We start from the raw sequence: 17,320 nt of genomic DNA on the forward strand, positions 1-17,320 counted from the left end.
TGCTGCGGCAGTCAAAAAAGCAAACAGAATGTTGGGAATTATTAGAAAGGGAATGGTGAATAAAACGGAAAATGTCATAATGCCTCTGTATCGCTCCATGGTGAGACCGCACCTTGAATATTGTGTACAATTCTGGTCGCCGCATCTCAAAAAAGATATAATTGCAATGGAGAAGGTACAGAGAAGGGCAACTAAAATGATAAGGGGAATGGAACAGCTCCCCTATGAAGAAAGACTAAAGAGGTTAGGACTTTTCCGCTTGGAGAAGAGACGGCTGAAGGGGGATATATGATAGAGGTGTTTAAAATCATGACAGGTCTAGAACGGGTAGATGTGAATTGGTTATTTACTCTTTCAGATAATAGAAAGACTAGAGGGCACTCCATGAAGTTAGCATGTGGCACATTTAAAACTAATCGGAAAAAGTTCTTTTGCACTCAACGCACAATTAAACTCTGGAATTTATTGCCAGAAAATGTGGTTAGTGCAGTTAGTATAGCTGTGTTTAAAAAAGGATTGGATAAGTTCTTGGAGGAGAAGTCCATTACCTGCTATTAATTAAGTTGACTTAGAAAATAGCCACTGCTATTACTAGCAACAGTAACATGGAATAGACTTAGTTTTTGGGTACTTCTCAGGTTCTTATGGCCTGGATTGGCCAGAATGGCCACTGTTGGAAACAGGATGCTGGGCTTGTTGGACCCTTGGTCTGACCCAGTATGGCATGTTCTTATGTCCTTAATGTGTGCCCACTATGGGTTTTATTCCAAAATTAATTTTTTCCCCTAAGCAACAGATGGGGAAAAGTACTTTTGGGAGTATTCCCTGTGTTTAAACATCTTCCTGTTTATTTAACTAACTTGCTATTTTCCTCCTTTTACTTTAGACTTTAATAAAAATCTTCACCAGTTTGCCACAGACAAACATTGGCACACTGATCACAAGCATCATTTCCTTGGGAATGCTCTTTGCAGTGAAGGTGATAAATGAGAAATTCAGTTCCAAGTTTCTGATGCCCATCCCCATTGAGCTAATTATGGTAAGATTGTCAAAAGCCAAGGACTATGATCAGGTATACTAATGAGGTTGAGAATATATCAAGATAAACTGATACCACATAATGACATTAGGCCCTCTCATCTATTTCTTTTCTATACTACTTTTCACTGCAATACTACAGACTCTACTTAATCTTCAGTTTTACCTTTGCTTTCCCACAATTAAGGATCCTCTGTGCTTATCCCATGCATTCTTGAATTCTGATTCTGTTTTGGCTGCCACTACCATCTTCACTGGGCGGCTGTTTCATGTGTCAACTGCCCTTTCTGCAAAAAAATGGAGAAATTACTACTTACCTGATAATTTTCTTTCCTGTAAGGAAGGCAGGCCAATCCACACATAGAAACATATAAATGACGGCAGAAAAGGATCAAATGGTCCATCCAGTCTGCCCTGTAAGCTTATGGTAGTTTGTGCTGTGCTGTGTAGGTTACCGCATGCTTATATGTTTCTCAGACCATAAAAGTCAGGACCTTCATTGGTTGCTGTTTGAATCCAGTGCCCTGTTAACCCCCCCCCCCCCCCCCCCCCCCCCCCCCCGGTGCTTATCAGTTTTCCACACTAGCCCTCATTGATTGCTGTTGAATCCAGTTCCCTGTTATGCCTTGCTGTTGAAGCAGAAAGCAATGTTTGAAGTAACAGTCTTATTGGTTAAGGGTAAGTTACCTCCATACTTGTTTCCCCAGACCGTAAAGGTCGGGGCCCTTGGTTGCTGAACAAATCCAGTTCCCTTTTGCCCCTGCCGTTGAAGCAGAGAGCAGTGATGGAGTTGCATTAACAGTATCAAGGCTTATTGGTTAAGGGTAATAACCGCTGCACTATCAAGTTACTTCATACACTTTTTCTTCATTTCCATTCTTTAGCCTTTAGGGTCCCACATGAGTGGGTTATGCACCTCTACCAGCAGATGGAGACAGAATAAAGCTGACTCAATGACATCAAGGACATATAGCCCTGCCCTGACATCAACCCATCTGTATTCTCTGAAAAAGCCAAACTGTGGACAAACTGATTATACTTGAACATGACTATTATCAGTCAACCACTCATACTTCCAACTAATTGGGAACACTGAGCTTAGACAAAAGAATTAACAAGCAGTAAACCCAGTGGGTCGGTTAGATTGGTCACGTGTCATTTCCACTCAGACTTCTCTGCTTTCTTTGTGGCTCAACTGCACTAGCAGTTAGCTTCTTGTCTTTGTGTGCAGACATGCTGGGCTTCAATTTCAGAGGGAGCAAAGGCAGACTGGTACTTGTTGCAGGTAAGCCAGCACCTTGATCACCCCTGCCTGCTGCATATATTTGAAAAAAAAATTAACAATCAACAAATAAACAGGAACAACACTCTGCATCTTCCGCACTTAAGGACGAACTAAAGGCAAGTTGGCAGCCGAGGGGCATTGTGGATTGGCCTGCCTTCCTTAAAGGATAGGAAATTATCAGGTAAGTAGTAATTTCTCTTCCTCTGCACTCAGGCAAGCCAATCGACATGAGTAGGATGTACCAAAACTACTCCTGAAGAGGGCGGGAGGCTGCCCACAGTTTAGTCAACACCGCACGTGCAAAGGCAGTGTCTTCCTGAGGCTGAACATCCAAGCGGTAATGCTTGGAAAAGGTGTGTAAGGAAGACCATGTCGTTGCTCAGCAAATCTCAACAGGAGACAATAAGTGAAGCTCTGCCCATGATATCGCCTGAGCTCTAGTGGAATGCATTCTAACTTGCTTAGGCAAAGGAATCTCAGCATTCACATAGGCGGGCGTGATAACAGGCTATAGTTGCCCGCATCGCAGGTTCACCTTGTTTACCTCCACCATGGAGCACAAACAGTCAATCAGACTTCCTGACAGATCCAGTAACCTTCAAGTACTGCATCAGATGCTGCTTGACCTCAAGGCAATTAGAGTGCACATTAACTAAAGAAATAAAGATGGAGTTAGATGTCTGAGGACTTAGAATAGTTTGTAGAGGAATAGATATGAGGTCAAATCTCTATCTGGAGAAATAACATTTAACACACAAATCTCCAAAACACCCCTGACGTGATAGTTGAGATGTACATGTTAATGATAAAAAGGTAAGCCAGAGAAGTCAATGGTGCACACAGGCACGCACGAAGGAGCGTGCTCCTTTGTTTGTGCTCCTTTGTGAGCGCAGGCATAAGCACCTCCGGCGTCCAGGACCTGTTTAAATAGAGCCATCGCCCTGATATGATGTCACAAGGAGGCATGACTTTCACCACCAAAGCAGCAGCTCAGAAGTTATTTTGTGTTGGAAACTGTTGTGATTGTTAACAGAGTATCGGTATATAAATACAATAAATAAATAAATTTCTGAATGCGACTCTCTGGCATAAACACTTTGCCCTGCTTCATATCAAAACCAATGCCAAGATACTCCAGCATCTGAGATGGCTGTAGGCTGCTTTTGGCCAAGTTCACCACTCAGCCTAGTTCTTGCAGTAAGAAGACCACCTTGCGAGAAGCCGGGATCACAAGTGCCTCAAATGGGAGTGCTCCTCAGGTGTCAGAAGCAGCAGTAGCTTTAGTAGTGAAAGGCAGCATTGTGCCTTTTAGCAAACACACACTCACAGGTCTTGCAGTGTCCTTATCCCGTGTGTGAGGAGGGATTGGGGCTAATGCAAAGCCTGTGAGCTTATACTAGGTCACAGCCCCGTGCTGACCTTCATGAGCGTGGGGGCCTAAGTGTGCATGGGTTGATAGAGATTGCCACCACTTCTCTCTCACCACCCACCTCTTAATCTATCCAAGAGAAAAATGTTAGCCATTATAACCCCATTTTAGCACTTGAAAGTTCACGTGATCCTGGAGGATGATGTGATAATGGGGCAACATTTTTGGAAGTCCTGACCTAGGCCCCCTTTTTGTCTTATTACCAAAGCTTGTAATAATCCCATCACCCAGTAAGATTAGTGAGGCTGTTGTAAAAAAATATCTGGTCTCCCCATGCTTACTGAAATTTGGGTTTTAACCATGGTCCCTTCATACAGGTCACCCCAGCCTTCTTGGAAGCCCACTACTGTTGAACCACTGCTGTTTAGGAACTAACTGAGTCAGGCATCTTCTTTGCATTTTCTCTTCAACACTATTTATTTTCTGGAAAAATAAAGTGAATTCTTTGCAGATTGTGCTACCAACTTATGAAGGGTAATTTGTAGAAGTCCATATAAACTTTAAATGAAATACAGGCATAAGTTACACTAATTTCTAAAGGGAAAATACGTTCCTATTTAACCTTTGAAAATTATCCCACCAAATCCACCTGCACATAATTACACTTGATAATTTATGCAGATTTTCTTTCTGGGAAAATGCAAAAGTATGTACTGTACATAAGTGTTCCTGAGAATGCCTTGTCTCAGTCTGGTTAACTTTATGTGCATATAATTTTAGTCCTGGGGGAATTCTGCGCTACTGCGGGGTGCAGAATTTGCGCAGAACTCCCCCCTGTGCAGAACTGCCAAATTCTGTGCAGAAAATTGCACAGAGATGAAGGCCCTGGCATACTGCGAATGGAGCGCGCCGTTTGCGGCAAAGATGAAACCCCGGCACGCCATGTGCACTGAAGATGAAGGCCCCGGCGTGCCGTGATCAGAGCATGTGCATTCGCGGCGAGGATTAAGGCCCCTGTGTGCTGCGGGACATGCTCCGCTTGCGGCATAGATGAGAGTGAATGTGTGTAGAGAGGGGTGTGTGTGAGAGAGGGGAGGGGGAAGGGATGTGAGGGGGAGGGGAGGGGGAGTGAGGGGAGAGGGGGAGGGGGTGAGAGGAGAGAGGGGGAGGGGATGTAAGAGGGGGAGGGAATGTGAGAGAGAGCAGGGGGGGAGGGGTGAGAGAAAGAGAGCAGAGGTGTGAGAGAACACGGGGTGGGGGGTGCTTGAGTGTGGGTGCCAGAGAGAGGGAACCTATATGAGGAGATTGTGAAGGAGTGCGGATGTGTGTGAAGATCGGGAGCTCGTGCATATGAAAAAGGGATCGTGTGTAGCTTGTGTGCTAGCTTGTGTGAAGGGATTGTGTATGTGTGAGACAGAGCCTGTGTGAAGGGGTGCAGGAGAGAGAGATATAGGTAGCCTGTGTGAGGGTGTATATGTGAGAGAGAACAGCAGTTTGTGTGGCTGTTTATGTAAGAGAGAGGGACCCTGTATGAGGGGATGAGTGTGTGCAAGAGAGTGAGAGAGCCTGTATGAGGGTGTGTGTATGTGCACTAGAGAGAGGGAGCATGTGTGTGAGAGAGAGAGGGACAGAGGGAGCCTGTGTGAGGGGAGTACTGAGAAAGGGGTCAAACTTTGAGAGTGGCGATAGAGTGGAAGGGGTTGAGCCTAGAGGTGGAGGGGAGAGATACTGGCAGGTGGAGGAGTTGGGTTCTGAGAGGGCAAAGTGGCCAGGGGAGTAGGGAGAACGAGTGGAAGGGACACTCTTACAGTGAATTTCTAGGGAAATTCTGCTCAAAATATTTAAAAGTCTGCATCTTTAAGTAATAACTTTTTTCTTTATTAATTTAAAATGTAATAACTTAAAGACTGTCATATAAATTTTATTTTGATCAATATAAAATATGCTGAATTTAGCAGAATTTTAAGTTTTTGTGCGCAGAATTTTAAAAAATTTTTGCGCAGAATTCCCCCAGGAGTATAATTTGTACACATGTAAGTTTGCCTGCATATAGTGTCATTTCTGCAGGCAAGGCACTGTTTCATCCATGGAAATGTCTTTGAAAATTACCATGCCCATCATCCAAAGAGTTTGCTGTCCAGGAGCTATCTAGAATGAACTCAAGGAGGTTCACAAGACATGTGAGCTTCAAAGAAACACCTGTATTATCTTTGGCTCATTTTTTGTGTTGGTCCAAGAACAACTATCACAAAGTACAAATAATCTAACTTTCTCCAGGACCAGTATGGTTCTTCTCAAGGCAAACAAGCTGATCTCTCAGACAGGCCTCCTCTCCTACATCCAGTGTCCATCCAGTGTGGCTATTCACTGTATAAAAGGTCAATGAAGTACAGGGATCAGGGGCAGATTGGCCTGTTGCGGGATCGGGCATGCCCCAGTGGGTCGGTTATGTTGGTCACCTGACATTTCCACTCAGACTCCTCTGCTTTCTTTGTGGCTCAACTGCACTAGCAGTTAGCTCCTTGTCTTTGTGTGCAGACATGCTGGGCTTCAATTTCAGAGGGAGCAAAGGCAGCCTGGTACTTGTTGCAGGTAAGCCAGTACCTGGATGACCCCTGCCTGCTGCATATATTTGAAAAAAAAAAATTAAATGCTGCTCTGTTTTCCAGTCAGAGCACTGCCTGTCTTTGACCTGCCTCTCTTTGATGCTCCAGTCGGAGCTGCAGTGTCCTGGCCCCAGCCCTCCTTCCTGTCTCTCCCACCTCCTTTACTAACTGGGGATGAGCTACCCGCCCTAGGGCCCTTCCTAGAGAGAATAAAAGCAGTCTATTGCCAGCCCTGCAGTCACCGAGCTCTGTTGCTGTCCGGTTGAAACTCTGCCTGTAGCCTCAGAGATGGAAGAAGGGAAAGTGAGGATATGCAAGCACTGGCAGGCAGCACTGGGACTGAAAATGCACTGCCCTGGGACAAGATACTGAGTTTTTTTTGGCCTCCGTGAATCCAGTAAAGTTTAAAAAAAAAGTGAAGGAGAGAGGGACTGACTGGGACCATCACATTGCAGCTCTGGCGCTATCACCAGGACAACAAAGTGCTGCAGACCCAGCAGCTGAATGCACCAGCTGTAGCCTGTACATAAATTAAGGTTACCTGCTAAAAAACAAACCTGGGGTGGGGGATTAAAGCAGGAATTTGAGGATTGGGTGAAGGTAAGTGGGAAATTGGGGAAGGGGCGAGCAGGCCTGGTGCTGGAGATTTTTTGGCTGAAGTCTGACAGTAGAGGCAGACGTGTTCCAGGTCACATAATGTCCCTCTCTAGGGTCAGCTTGGTGTGCTTTTGGGAGTCACTGAATCACATGGGCCTGTTTAAAAAAAATCCCCCAGGCTGATATTTTCCTACAATTCACCCCTAACAAGGATGTATCTTTGTTTTAAACTGATTGGAAATCGCATTATTGTTTTTTGCAATTTCACATCCCTAACAACAGAAAACCAACATGTTATTTTCTTTCCTTTGTCATTTTAGCATGCCTTAAAACCATTTAGTGCATGCTGATATGACAAAAAGAAAAGGAATTGAATTGAATAAAAAAGTAACCTGAAAACAAAGGATTTTCCATGCCCGCCGTTTATGAAGAAGTTGATCCACTTGTCAAATCTGTAATCAACCCCATTATTTGTGCTGTAATTAATATTCAGTTTCATTGAACATTTCCACCCAAAACATTTTCTAGTAGGACTTGAAGGCACATATTGACAGGACTTGTGAAAAGCAGATTTTTATTGTAATTGCAGCATTGATTCATAAGGTTTTGCTTGTTTCTTCAGCTCATTGTCTCCACGGGAATATCCTATGGACTGAGTCTGCATGAAAAGTTCGGCATTCAGACTGTGGGTGAAATCCCCGTTGGGTGAGTGCCATTTGGGATAAATTTATCTTCAGGACTCCTTGACAGAAGAAGAGGATAGTAAGTGGATCCCTTTAGCAAATTCTTAGCCAATCTCCTAACTTTCTGTTCCTCATATGCTAAATGTGCTATTTACTAGTGGACTGGGTTGGGGACTTGGGCTGCAAACCATTCAAAGCCTTAGTAAAATACACCTATGGTGTCCCTTACAAAAACTCATAGGATAATTTGAAAAGATAATTTATATATTTCAGATTAAAATTTAAATCTAGAGGAAATCAGGTTTTAGGTGGAAGTGCATCTTTTTTCCTAGGAAAGAAAAAATTGGTATATAGAAAAGCTTTATTGCAACCCAGGTAAAACTGGCAGTATCTCTCAAAGCTGGAATGGAAATCAGTAAATAATGTTAACTGGACATGACACTGTAGGCAAAATCAGAAAACAACATTGGGACCCTGGTTCAAGTGCATTTTGGTTCTCATCGTTTGACTGAACCAATTTTCCATGTTTTGGGAAAAGGTGGCTAGATCCCTTCATTTCAATTCTGAATTTTTGCCACTATCGCTGATTTGTGTTAATTGTTTCTTTCAAACTGGTCATGCTCAACAAAATCGATTTGTATGATTGAAAGATTCAGGGTTGATAAGTGCTCTTGATTTTATTAAGGAGGGAGCTTTTGTCACAAGAGATATTTTTGTTAACATGCGAAGTGATGTTATTGTTCCAATATACCCTTTGTTACAAAGTCAACATTTTTTAGCTTCTCAAAAGGCTTCTTTCTTAGGTTTGTTGAATTAGACTGAGCTTATTTTTCAAAGAAAAAATACAAGGAAAGTCCTCATGTCAACAATTAATTTTCAGTTAAATAGGGGAAATAAATTTTTGAACCAACAAAAATAGAACGATACACAGGAACCAATGTGAGATGACTAGTGGGTTGATATTTGGAGCAATACTAGGCATAATTCTATATGCACTAGTCACTTAGATACTCAGCATAAAATATTATCTCAGTCCTATCTTACTCCGGCCCTTTTGTGCAAAATCCGGCCAGATAATCCAAATATATGCTGGAGAGGGTGTATATCAAGGTTTGTTTTTTTCTAATTATGTGCTTATTGAAAGATTTTTCATAACAGCAATGCAATTATAGGGCCGGAGCACTTCCATGGCCCCCCCCCCCCCCCCCCAGAGATAAACAGTCAAGGATGTACATAGAGGGGTAGATTTTAAAAGGATGTGCGCGCGCTACCCGACACGCACACATGTATGTCCGATTTTATAACTTGCGCGCGCAGGCGTGCGCAAGTTATAAAATCGGGGGCCGGCACCAGTGGCGTAGCCAGAATTGATTTTTTGGGTGGGCACAAGGTTAACATGGGTGGGCTGTAGGCATGCAGGTCTACTAGTTGTTTTTTTACTGATAAATAATGCCAAATTATGCAGCATAGCATTCACATCTACGCCTAAATATGAGGTTTACTTAATGATACAAACATAATTCACGGTGATTTGTGGTACTTTAGCCTTCTTATTATTACGATTTTATACATGGCTCCTACCTGTCCATAAATTTTGAGAGAGCGGTTGTGTTGCTTATATTTAAATTGCTAACATCTCAAAATATAGATATATATTTTTACCTTTGTTGTCTGATCTTTGTATTTTTCTAATCAGTTGGTCCTGGTCTCTTTTTCCCTTATAGCTCATTTCCTAATTCCTTTTCAGTGTCTTTCTTCTATTACTTTCTTCTTCCCTGCCACACACACACACACACACACACACACACACACACACCCGCTTTCTCTCACAGACTCCCTCTCACACACTCAAGCTGTCTCTCTCATATGCTCTCCCCCCCCCCCCCCAAGCTCACATTCAAGTTCTCACTTTCTCACCCCTCCCCAGGCTTATATTCTTATGCACACACAGACGCACATCCAGGCACCCATTCTCACCCACACACATAAACCCAGACTCCCATTCTCATCCACAAACCCATGCTCCCAGTCTCACCCACACATATTCAAGCTCCCATTCTCATCCATACATATACACATTTAAGGTACTATTCTCACCCACACATACACACATTCAAGCACCCATTCTTATCCACATATTCAAGCTTCCATTCTCACCCACCCACACAAACCCAGGCTCTCATTCTCACCCATATATACACACATTCAAGCTCCCATTCTCACCCACCCACAAACCCAGGCTCCCATTCTCAACCACACATACACACATTCGAGCTCCCATTCACCCACATATTCAAGCTTCCATTCTCACCCACATACACACCCAGGCTCCAGTTTTCACCCACACACACTCCCATTCTCATCCACACATACACATTCAAGCACGTGCACAGCTTCCGCTTTCTCCCCCAGAGCAGGAAGATCTGCTGCCACCGGACTCCTGCTATCTTCGGGCGTCGGGCCGTACTGCCCGCCGAACTTCCTGTCGGGGGGGGGGGAGCGGAAGCGCAGCGCACAACGTCCGCTTCCTCCCCCCCCCACCCCAAGCAGGAAGATCGGCGGGCAGTACGGCCCGACGCCCGAAGATAGCAGGAGGCCGGTGGCAGCAGGAGAGGCAGCTGATCTTCCTGCTTTGGGGGAGAAAACGGAAGCTGTGCGCGGCGCTTCCGCTCCCCTAAACAGGAAGTTCGGCGGGCCGTTTGGTCCGAAGATAGCAGGAGAACGGGTGGCAGCAGGAGAGGCAGCTGATCTTCCTGCATTGGGGGGAGGAAGCGGAAGCTGCGCGCGGCGCTTCCGCTCCCCCCCCGAACAGGAAGACCGGTTGGCCATACGGCCGCAGCAGCGCTTCCCCACGTGTGCCGTGATGGCGCGCGAGGCGTGGGTTCTCTTGTTCGCTGTCGCGGGGATGGGATCCCGCGACAGCCTTGCAGTTCCGGTGCCAGTTGGGTGGGCCTGGGTCTAAGTTGGGTGGGCACCTGCCCACCCAGGCCGACCCGTGGCTACGCCACTGGCCGGCACGTGCAAGGGGGTGCACAATTGTGCATCTTGCGCATGCCGAGCCCGCGCCAAGCCACGTTGTCTTCCCCTGTTCCCTACCCCACACCCCCACCTTCCCTTCCCTCCCCCGCCCTTTTCCCCCTACCTTTTTTCTCTTCTTTTTTTTGTTTCACAACTTACTTCAGCCCTGACTGCTGACGCGTGATCCCTGGCACAGCGGCAAATGGCCGCTGTGCCTGGAGCCTCTGACCCCTCCCCTCCCCTCCCCCGCCCCGCCCACACCCCACCCCTTTTTGCAAGCCCCGGGACTTACACACATCCCGGGGCTTTATGCGCGTCGCTGGGCCTTTTTCAAATAGGCCCGGCGCGCATAAGACCGGATTTACGCGCGTAACCTTTTTAAAATCTGGCCCATAGGGGGTAATTTTCAAAAGATTTACACGTGTAAATGTAGCTACGATTGTAGCAATTTCCAAAAGCCATTTGTACTCATAAACTGTACTTTCATGGGAAAATCCTATGGACAATTCAATGGCATATATTGTAGCAATTTTCAAAAGCCTACTTACACGGATAAAGTGCATTTACATGTGTAAAATTCAATTTTAAGCATGTAAATGCTTTTTTAAATCAGGCCCATAGCCTGAAGCACAATTATCAGGAACATATCGGAAAGCATATGAAATAATAAACAGCAAAGTTAACAGCTTAAAGAGCCAGTCCCCACCTCTATCCCAACCCCTCCCTCCATCTTCCATCCATTTGCCAAAGGGTTCCCAGGTGCTCTGAAATGATCGATGTCTACCCCACTTAATAGCGGTCAATTTTTCCTTTAAGGGAATTTTTAAGCTTATTTGGTGGAACTGCCCTAAAATTCAAACTCTTTGGATAAAAACACTTAAAATAGTTAATAAGATTATGAGGCTCTTACTACCAACGGATTATCTATTGATGCTTTTGGGCTCTACTAATGACCCTGATATTCCTTTCTGAATAGAAGACCTTTTTCTACCTTATAGTTAGCAACTAGGATGGTGATATCTTCTCAATGGAAATGCGATGACCCACGCAAGATTACTGATTGGTATAAGAAAATGTGGAAAATATTTCAAATGGAACAACTCTCTCCTTTTATTAATAATAAATTATTGTCCTTTGAGTCTACATGGCACCCTTTATGCAATATGTTGAACATCATATATTTAGTAATACTTACTTATTTATTTATTTATTTATTTATTTAAGTGAGTTTATATACCGCGGCACGTTTAGAAACATCACCTCGGTTCACATTGAAACATAAAGTAGCAACAGGCTTTACATATAACACAAGAATATAATAACTAGAAACAATACATAAAACGCATGAACATAAGATAACATAATAAGGGACGGAAGCACTCTCTAATATCTGTGGGGTTTTTTCACTTTAGTATTTTTATTTGAGATTGCGCAAGTTGTTTGTATTTTGGTTGTTAAACAAAATTCATAACAATAAAAACAAAGTTGGAAGAAAATTTAGGTAAAAACTATTCAGATTTTTTGTGGAATTTTTTTTTTTTTGGTATTTGGCAATTTATCAGTAAAAGTGGATAAAAATAAAGAAATCTAGGGAATACTGGATCACTGACTCTTACCTGTTAGAACGAGATCCCACAGCTGACCCCTCAGATCTAAAAAGAGACAAACACAGATGTTAAAGGAGTGGACCAGGTCAAGTTAATCAAAATTCTGAGGCTAAAGTTAGTAGTGTGATGCTGGCTGTGGGGCTGTGGTTCCCTTGATTTCAGTGACACTCTGCTGAAGTCTGACACTTTACAAGAGCTGAGAAGACATAGAGACCTGTTTAAACTCTTGGTACTAAGGGAAAGGGTGGCAGAAAAGCACACTGAGGGGTATTTTTGCTGAGCTTTCTGTCATCATAATTAGTATAAGGGAAGTTGTGAGATGATGTTCCAAATCCGTAGCATTCTTCTTCATATGTTAACCTCCATTTATTAGAGAGGGTGGCATCTTTTTCAGATGTTTACTTGCTGAGATGATATTTTAGCTCTCATTATATTCCCATCCTCTCTGTGCTTATAGAAGAGTTTCTTCTGAGATCGTTGTCTCTCTGTTTTCTCTTCCCAGAATGCTTGCTGGCTGCCAGTACAGTATTTTAGAGTGGTATTTGCAGTCAGTCCTCTCACTGGACGGATTTACTTCTTTACACATGCCAGCTCTTGTGAAGCTCGTGCCAATGTTCAGATTTTGTTCAACAATTTTTTTAAAAGCTTTACTGGTTAGTTACTGTACCTCAAACATCAATGGAACTCTGTCACTGCCTCTTAATACCCCGTGTGTATATTGAGTCAGTGGAGTAAGATTTCAGGTCCATGCATGTAGAAATTTCTGTTATTGTGAATTACTGCTTGCTGCATTTGTGGTCTCTTAGGCTGAGGAAGGATTGGCAAAGCCTGCAGGGAGGAGCCTTGCAGGTTCCCAATTCAGCAGGCGGACCCAGATGAAGCAGAGACCCAGCTGGAGCTTTGCCTACACCAGCATTTGTTCCCCTCGGGTTGAGCCTTTGGGTTTCAGGGCCAGCAGGAATGGGGTGTGGTCTCTGCTGATGGTCGAAGAGAAGGTCCTTGGATAGCAGGGTCATAAACAGGTGGTGGTTAGACTTATCAAGGAGAAGGCAGTGATCAATGGCAGGCAATGGTCAAATGTAATCCAGGAGCAGGCAGTGGTTGTTGGCAGGCAGTGGTGAAGGGTAATCTGGGAGTAGGCAGTGGTTGATGGCAAGCAGTGGTCGGTGGTAGGCAGCGGTCAAACATAATCCATGGTCAGGCTAAGGTCAATCCAGGTAGCTGTTTGAAGGGAAGAAGGGACAGATAGGAAAGACGGGTCAGGCAAGGAAGAGCATAGAAGACAAGGACACTGAAGACCACACAGGACCTGAAGACAAGACGCTGAAGACTAGGCTGGGCTGAAGATGAGACACTGAAGACAAGACTGGGTTGGAGACAAGATGCTGAAGCAACATGCTCTTCACAGAAGAAGTGGGACCTGTTGCTGAGGCATTGAGCAGACATCTGGGCAGGCCTTTTATAGGCAGGCCGATTGATGTCATCTAAGGGTGCTGCGGGGGTTTTCCAACCATGAGCACTTTAAATCTTGTGATGTTGGCACGTGTGAACCCTAGGGAAGCCGTCGGCATCTTGGCCTGCCAGCGGGTGATGGTGTCACGTGAGCGTGTTGCAGGAGGAGACAATGGCATCCTGCCACGCTGAGGCAGGTCGCGGCTGAGTCAGTTGAGGAGGTGAGTGTGGTGGTCTGCAAGAGGAGCTCGCAGATCGCCAAACATAACAATGATTGTTTATTAATATTATATACTATATAATTCTGTATCCTGGAAAATGCACAATTGCATATGGTGTTTGGCTGCAGTGAGAATGTACTCAGCCTGCGGGGTTGTACTACATGAATATTCAGAAACTTTGATTTGATGCATCACAAATCACGCAGCAAAGACCAGTGAGCATGGGAGAGTGAGAGAGAGATTGATGGGTGAGGGGAGAGAGACTGGTAGGGACAAACTGGGGGGAGAGAGAGACTGTTGGGTAAGGGCTAGAGAGGAGAGAAAGAGAGAGAGAGAAAGAGATTAGTGGAGAGAAGAAAGCAAAAGAACCCATGGCCTGCAGGTCTGCACAGCATGAATGGCCAGAAGCATTAACTGATGCCAATAAACCTCTAACCAGGACCAGTACAGAAAGCGCCTGGAGGGAATGGCAGATGGAGAAAGACTAGTGAGGACTAGCTGACTTGCTAGGGAGAGAGTGTTGGGGATGGCCTGAGAAGAGATAAAGAGAGATGTATGGATGAGGGAGAGACTGGTTGTCAGGGAGGAAGAGAATATTAGGATCAGCATCGGGCAATAACGAAACTCATTTCAACATAAATCTTTTGCAGATTTCTGCTAGTAGATGATATTTGATATTCTCCCTGTTTTTATGAATAATTGCTCATATCATACCGGTAATCATATTGAATATTTAACCTCTTTTTGCCAATATTTAACCTCTTTTTGCCAATATTTAACCTCTTTTTGCCAATATTTAACCTCTTTTTGCCAACTCTATTCAGCCAGATTCTACCACTTCCACATGTAAAAATGTTATTACTAATGTAAATACCTATACCTAATGTTATTCTCTTTCTTTTCTTCTCTCCTCCCAGTTCTATTACCTTGTTATTTGTAACTGCTTCCTTCTACACAAATAGGTTATTGAATTGTTTACTGTACACCCCTGTTATATGTAAACCGGCATGATGTGTTTGCAACATGAATGCCGGTATATAAAAATTTTAAATAAATAAAATAAATAAAATAAATATGTCTGTACACAATTAATAATTTGTTGCATTGTTGCTTTTTCCTTCCTGTCGATTACAGCTTGCGACTACCAGTGTTACCAGAGGCAAACCTCTTTGGGAAATTGGTAGGAAATTCATTTGCCATCGCTGTGGTAGGATATGCAATCACCATCTCCCTGGGTAAATTGTTCGCTGTGAAACATGGCTACAAGGTGGACAGCAATCAGGTCAGTCAAAAATATCCATCATTTCCACTTTTCTTTTTACCTTTTCTTCAACTAATTTTTTTCTCCTTTCTGCTCTTGCCAACATCTCCAGTGACCTTTTCATGGCAAAATCCAAAGACCTTTACTTAATTCTAATCCTTTTTGACCTATCCACTGCTTTTGACATTGTTGTGCACCACCTAATCATTGACGCACTGTGCTCTATTGGATTTTTGGGACTCTATTCTGGGTTTCTTCTTACCTCTCCCAGCATACTTTTACAGTATCCTCTGGGGATTCTTTATCACTATTCTGCTATCAGTCTGTGTGCCTCAAAACTCTGTCTTGGGCCCTCTTCTCTTTGTTTTTTATACTTCTTCCCTTAGTGCTCTGATGTCTTCCCATGGCTTTCAACATCACTTTTATTTGGTGATGCCCAAAGCGACCACTTTACACCAGAAATGTCACCAAGAAGCCAGTCCCAAATCTCAGTCTGCTTGTCTGACATTGCCACCTGGATGTCCCACCACCATCTTAAAATTACTATAGCCAAGATGGAACTTCTTGTATTACTCCCCAAACCTGCTTCTTTTATTCCCTATTTTTCTGTCTCTTTGGATAGTGCTCTCGTCCTCCTGGTTCCCTTGGCCCATAACCTTGAGGTCAACTTTGATGCCTCTTTCTCTTTCCCTACACACATCCAAAACACTGCTAAAGCATGTTTCTTTTTGTTTTAATCATTTTTATTGAGTTTTAGAAGTAAGTAATTGAACAGTTAACAAACCACCAATAAACGGGTTTTCAATATCAACATTAGGAAGAACACAACGTGTGTGGTACCCAGTTCAAACAAACATGTCAGTTTTATGTACTCATAACATTATCTGCAATTTCCCTCCCTCCCCCCACCCAACATATATGTTCCACACCCTTTACACCGTTGGCTGGAAAAAACTTATGAGATTTCTAAAACAGCAAAATCAGGATATTATTACACATAGTAATAACAGTAGCTAGTTGTCTTCTGTTATACAGCAAAATGGCTATAGAATCCAAGAATCAAAGAGTGGAATTGACTGTGGATGGAGGTAGTGATTTGATAAATGGAGACCAAATGGCGGCAAATTGTGTCTGATGTTTTCTGGAGGACGTGGATATCGATTTTCGTTCTAAGAGATAAAGTTCCAGCATAGTGTCTATCCATTTTCGTAATGACGGGGGTGTTGAGGAAATCCAATGGCATAGAATCACTCGGAGTGCCACCAAACAGCTTTTATGTAGCAACAGGATTTGGATAGTAGGTTTTGAGCTTGGGTTGGCTGAGACCTCCAGCAAGCAGAATCGGGCACTCCAAGTTTCATCAAGCTGAATGGTCAGGATAATGTAGAGAAATCAGTGTCCAAAAGGATTGAATGGAAACACAGTCCCACAAACAATGTACTAGGGATGCATTTGGGTGAGAGCATTTAAAGCATGCCCCAGATGAGGTAATGCTTGCCACGAAAGCTCGTTGGGACCAGATAATTAATCTATGCATAATGTTAAAATGCATTTCCCTCATGGACATATTCATTGCTACTTTCTGAATCAACTGCGTGCTTGTTCGTAACGCTCGGACAGACCCGTCTTGCATCAGATCAGTAGTCCACGTGGAAGAACAAGAACTATATATACTATACCGGGAGGTATCATGTAGAAATTTGTAGTACATAGACAGTTTTACCAGTTTAACAGAGCTAATATGTAGAAATCTTTGAAAAGGACCATTAGTTACTTCCCGTTTGCAATTAAGCAAACTAGTCTGTATATAACTACGAATTTGTAAGTAAGTAAGATAGTCAGAGGATAGTAAATTGAGTTGCTGACGATAATAATCAAAGGAGTGCATACAGTTATTCTGTAAATCCATAAAGAGAAGCAGATTAACAATTCCCTTTTCTTGGAGTCGTGCCAAGGTATTGGTAGGTAGGTAGGTAGGTATTGGTAGGTAGGTATTGGTAGGTAAGTATTGATAGGTATCCCCGCTGGGAGATCAGGATTATTTGGGTACTTGCCAGGTTCTTATGGCCTGGATTGGCCACTGTTGGAAACAGGATGCTGGGCTTGATGGACCCTTGGTCTGACCCAGTATGGCATTTTCTTATGTTCTTATGTTCTTATTCATTAATGGTAAACAATACGAG

The 17,320-nt window shown here is 43.6% G+C and overlaps 1 protein-coding gene across 1 annotated transcript in view; it reads left to right on the forward strand.

Annotated features, from left to right (window-relative positions):
• Positions 1-17,320, forward strand: part of LOC115089424 (solute carrier family 26 member 6-like) — an 81,911-nt gene that overhangs the window by 27,294 nt on the left and 37,297 nt on the right. Inside the window, exons 7-9 of the mRNA XM_029597517.1 lie at positions 887-1,039; positions 7,518-7,600; positions 15,011-15,158. Coding sequence (XP_029453377.1) covers positions 887-1,039; positions 7,518-7,600; positions 15,011-15,158 — 384 coding nt within the window. The remainder of the gene's footprint in view (positions 1-886; positions 1,040-7,517; positions 7,601-15,010; positions 15,159-17,320) is intronic.

The sequence above is a fragment of the Rhinatrema bivittatum genome, chromosome 4 (assembly GCF_901001135.1).
Source record: "Rhinatrema bivittatum chromosome 4, aRhiBiv1.1, whole genome shotgun sequence".
NCBI classification, from domain to species: domain Eukaryota; kingdom Metazoa; phylum Chordata; class Amphibia; order Gymnophiona; family Rhinatrematidae; genus Rhinatrema; species Rhinatrema bivittatum.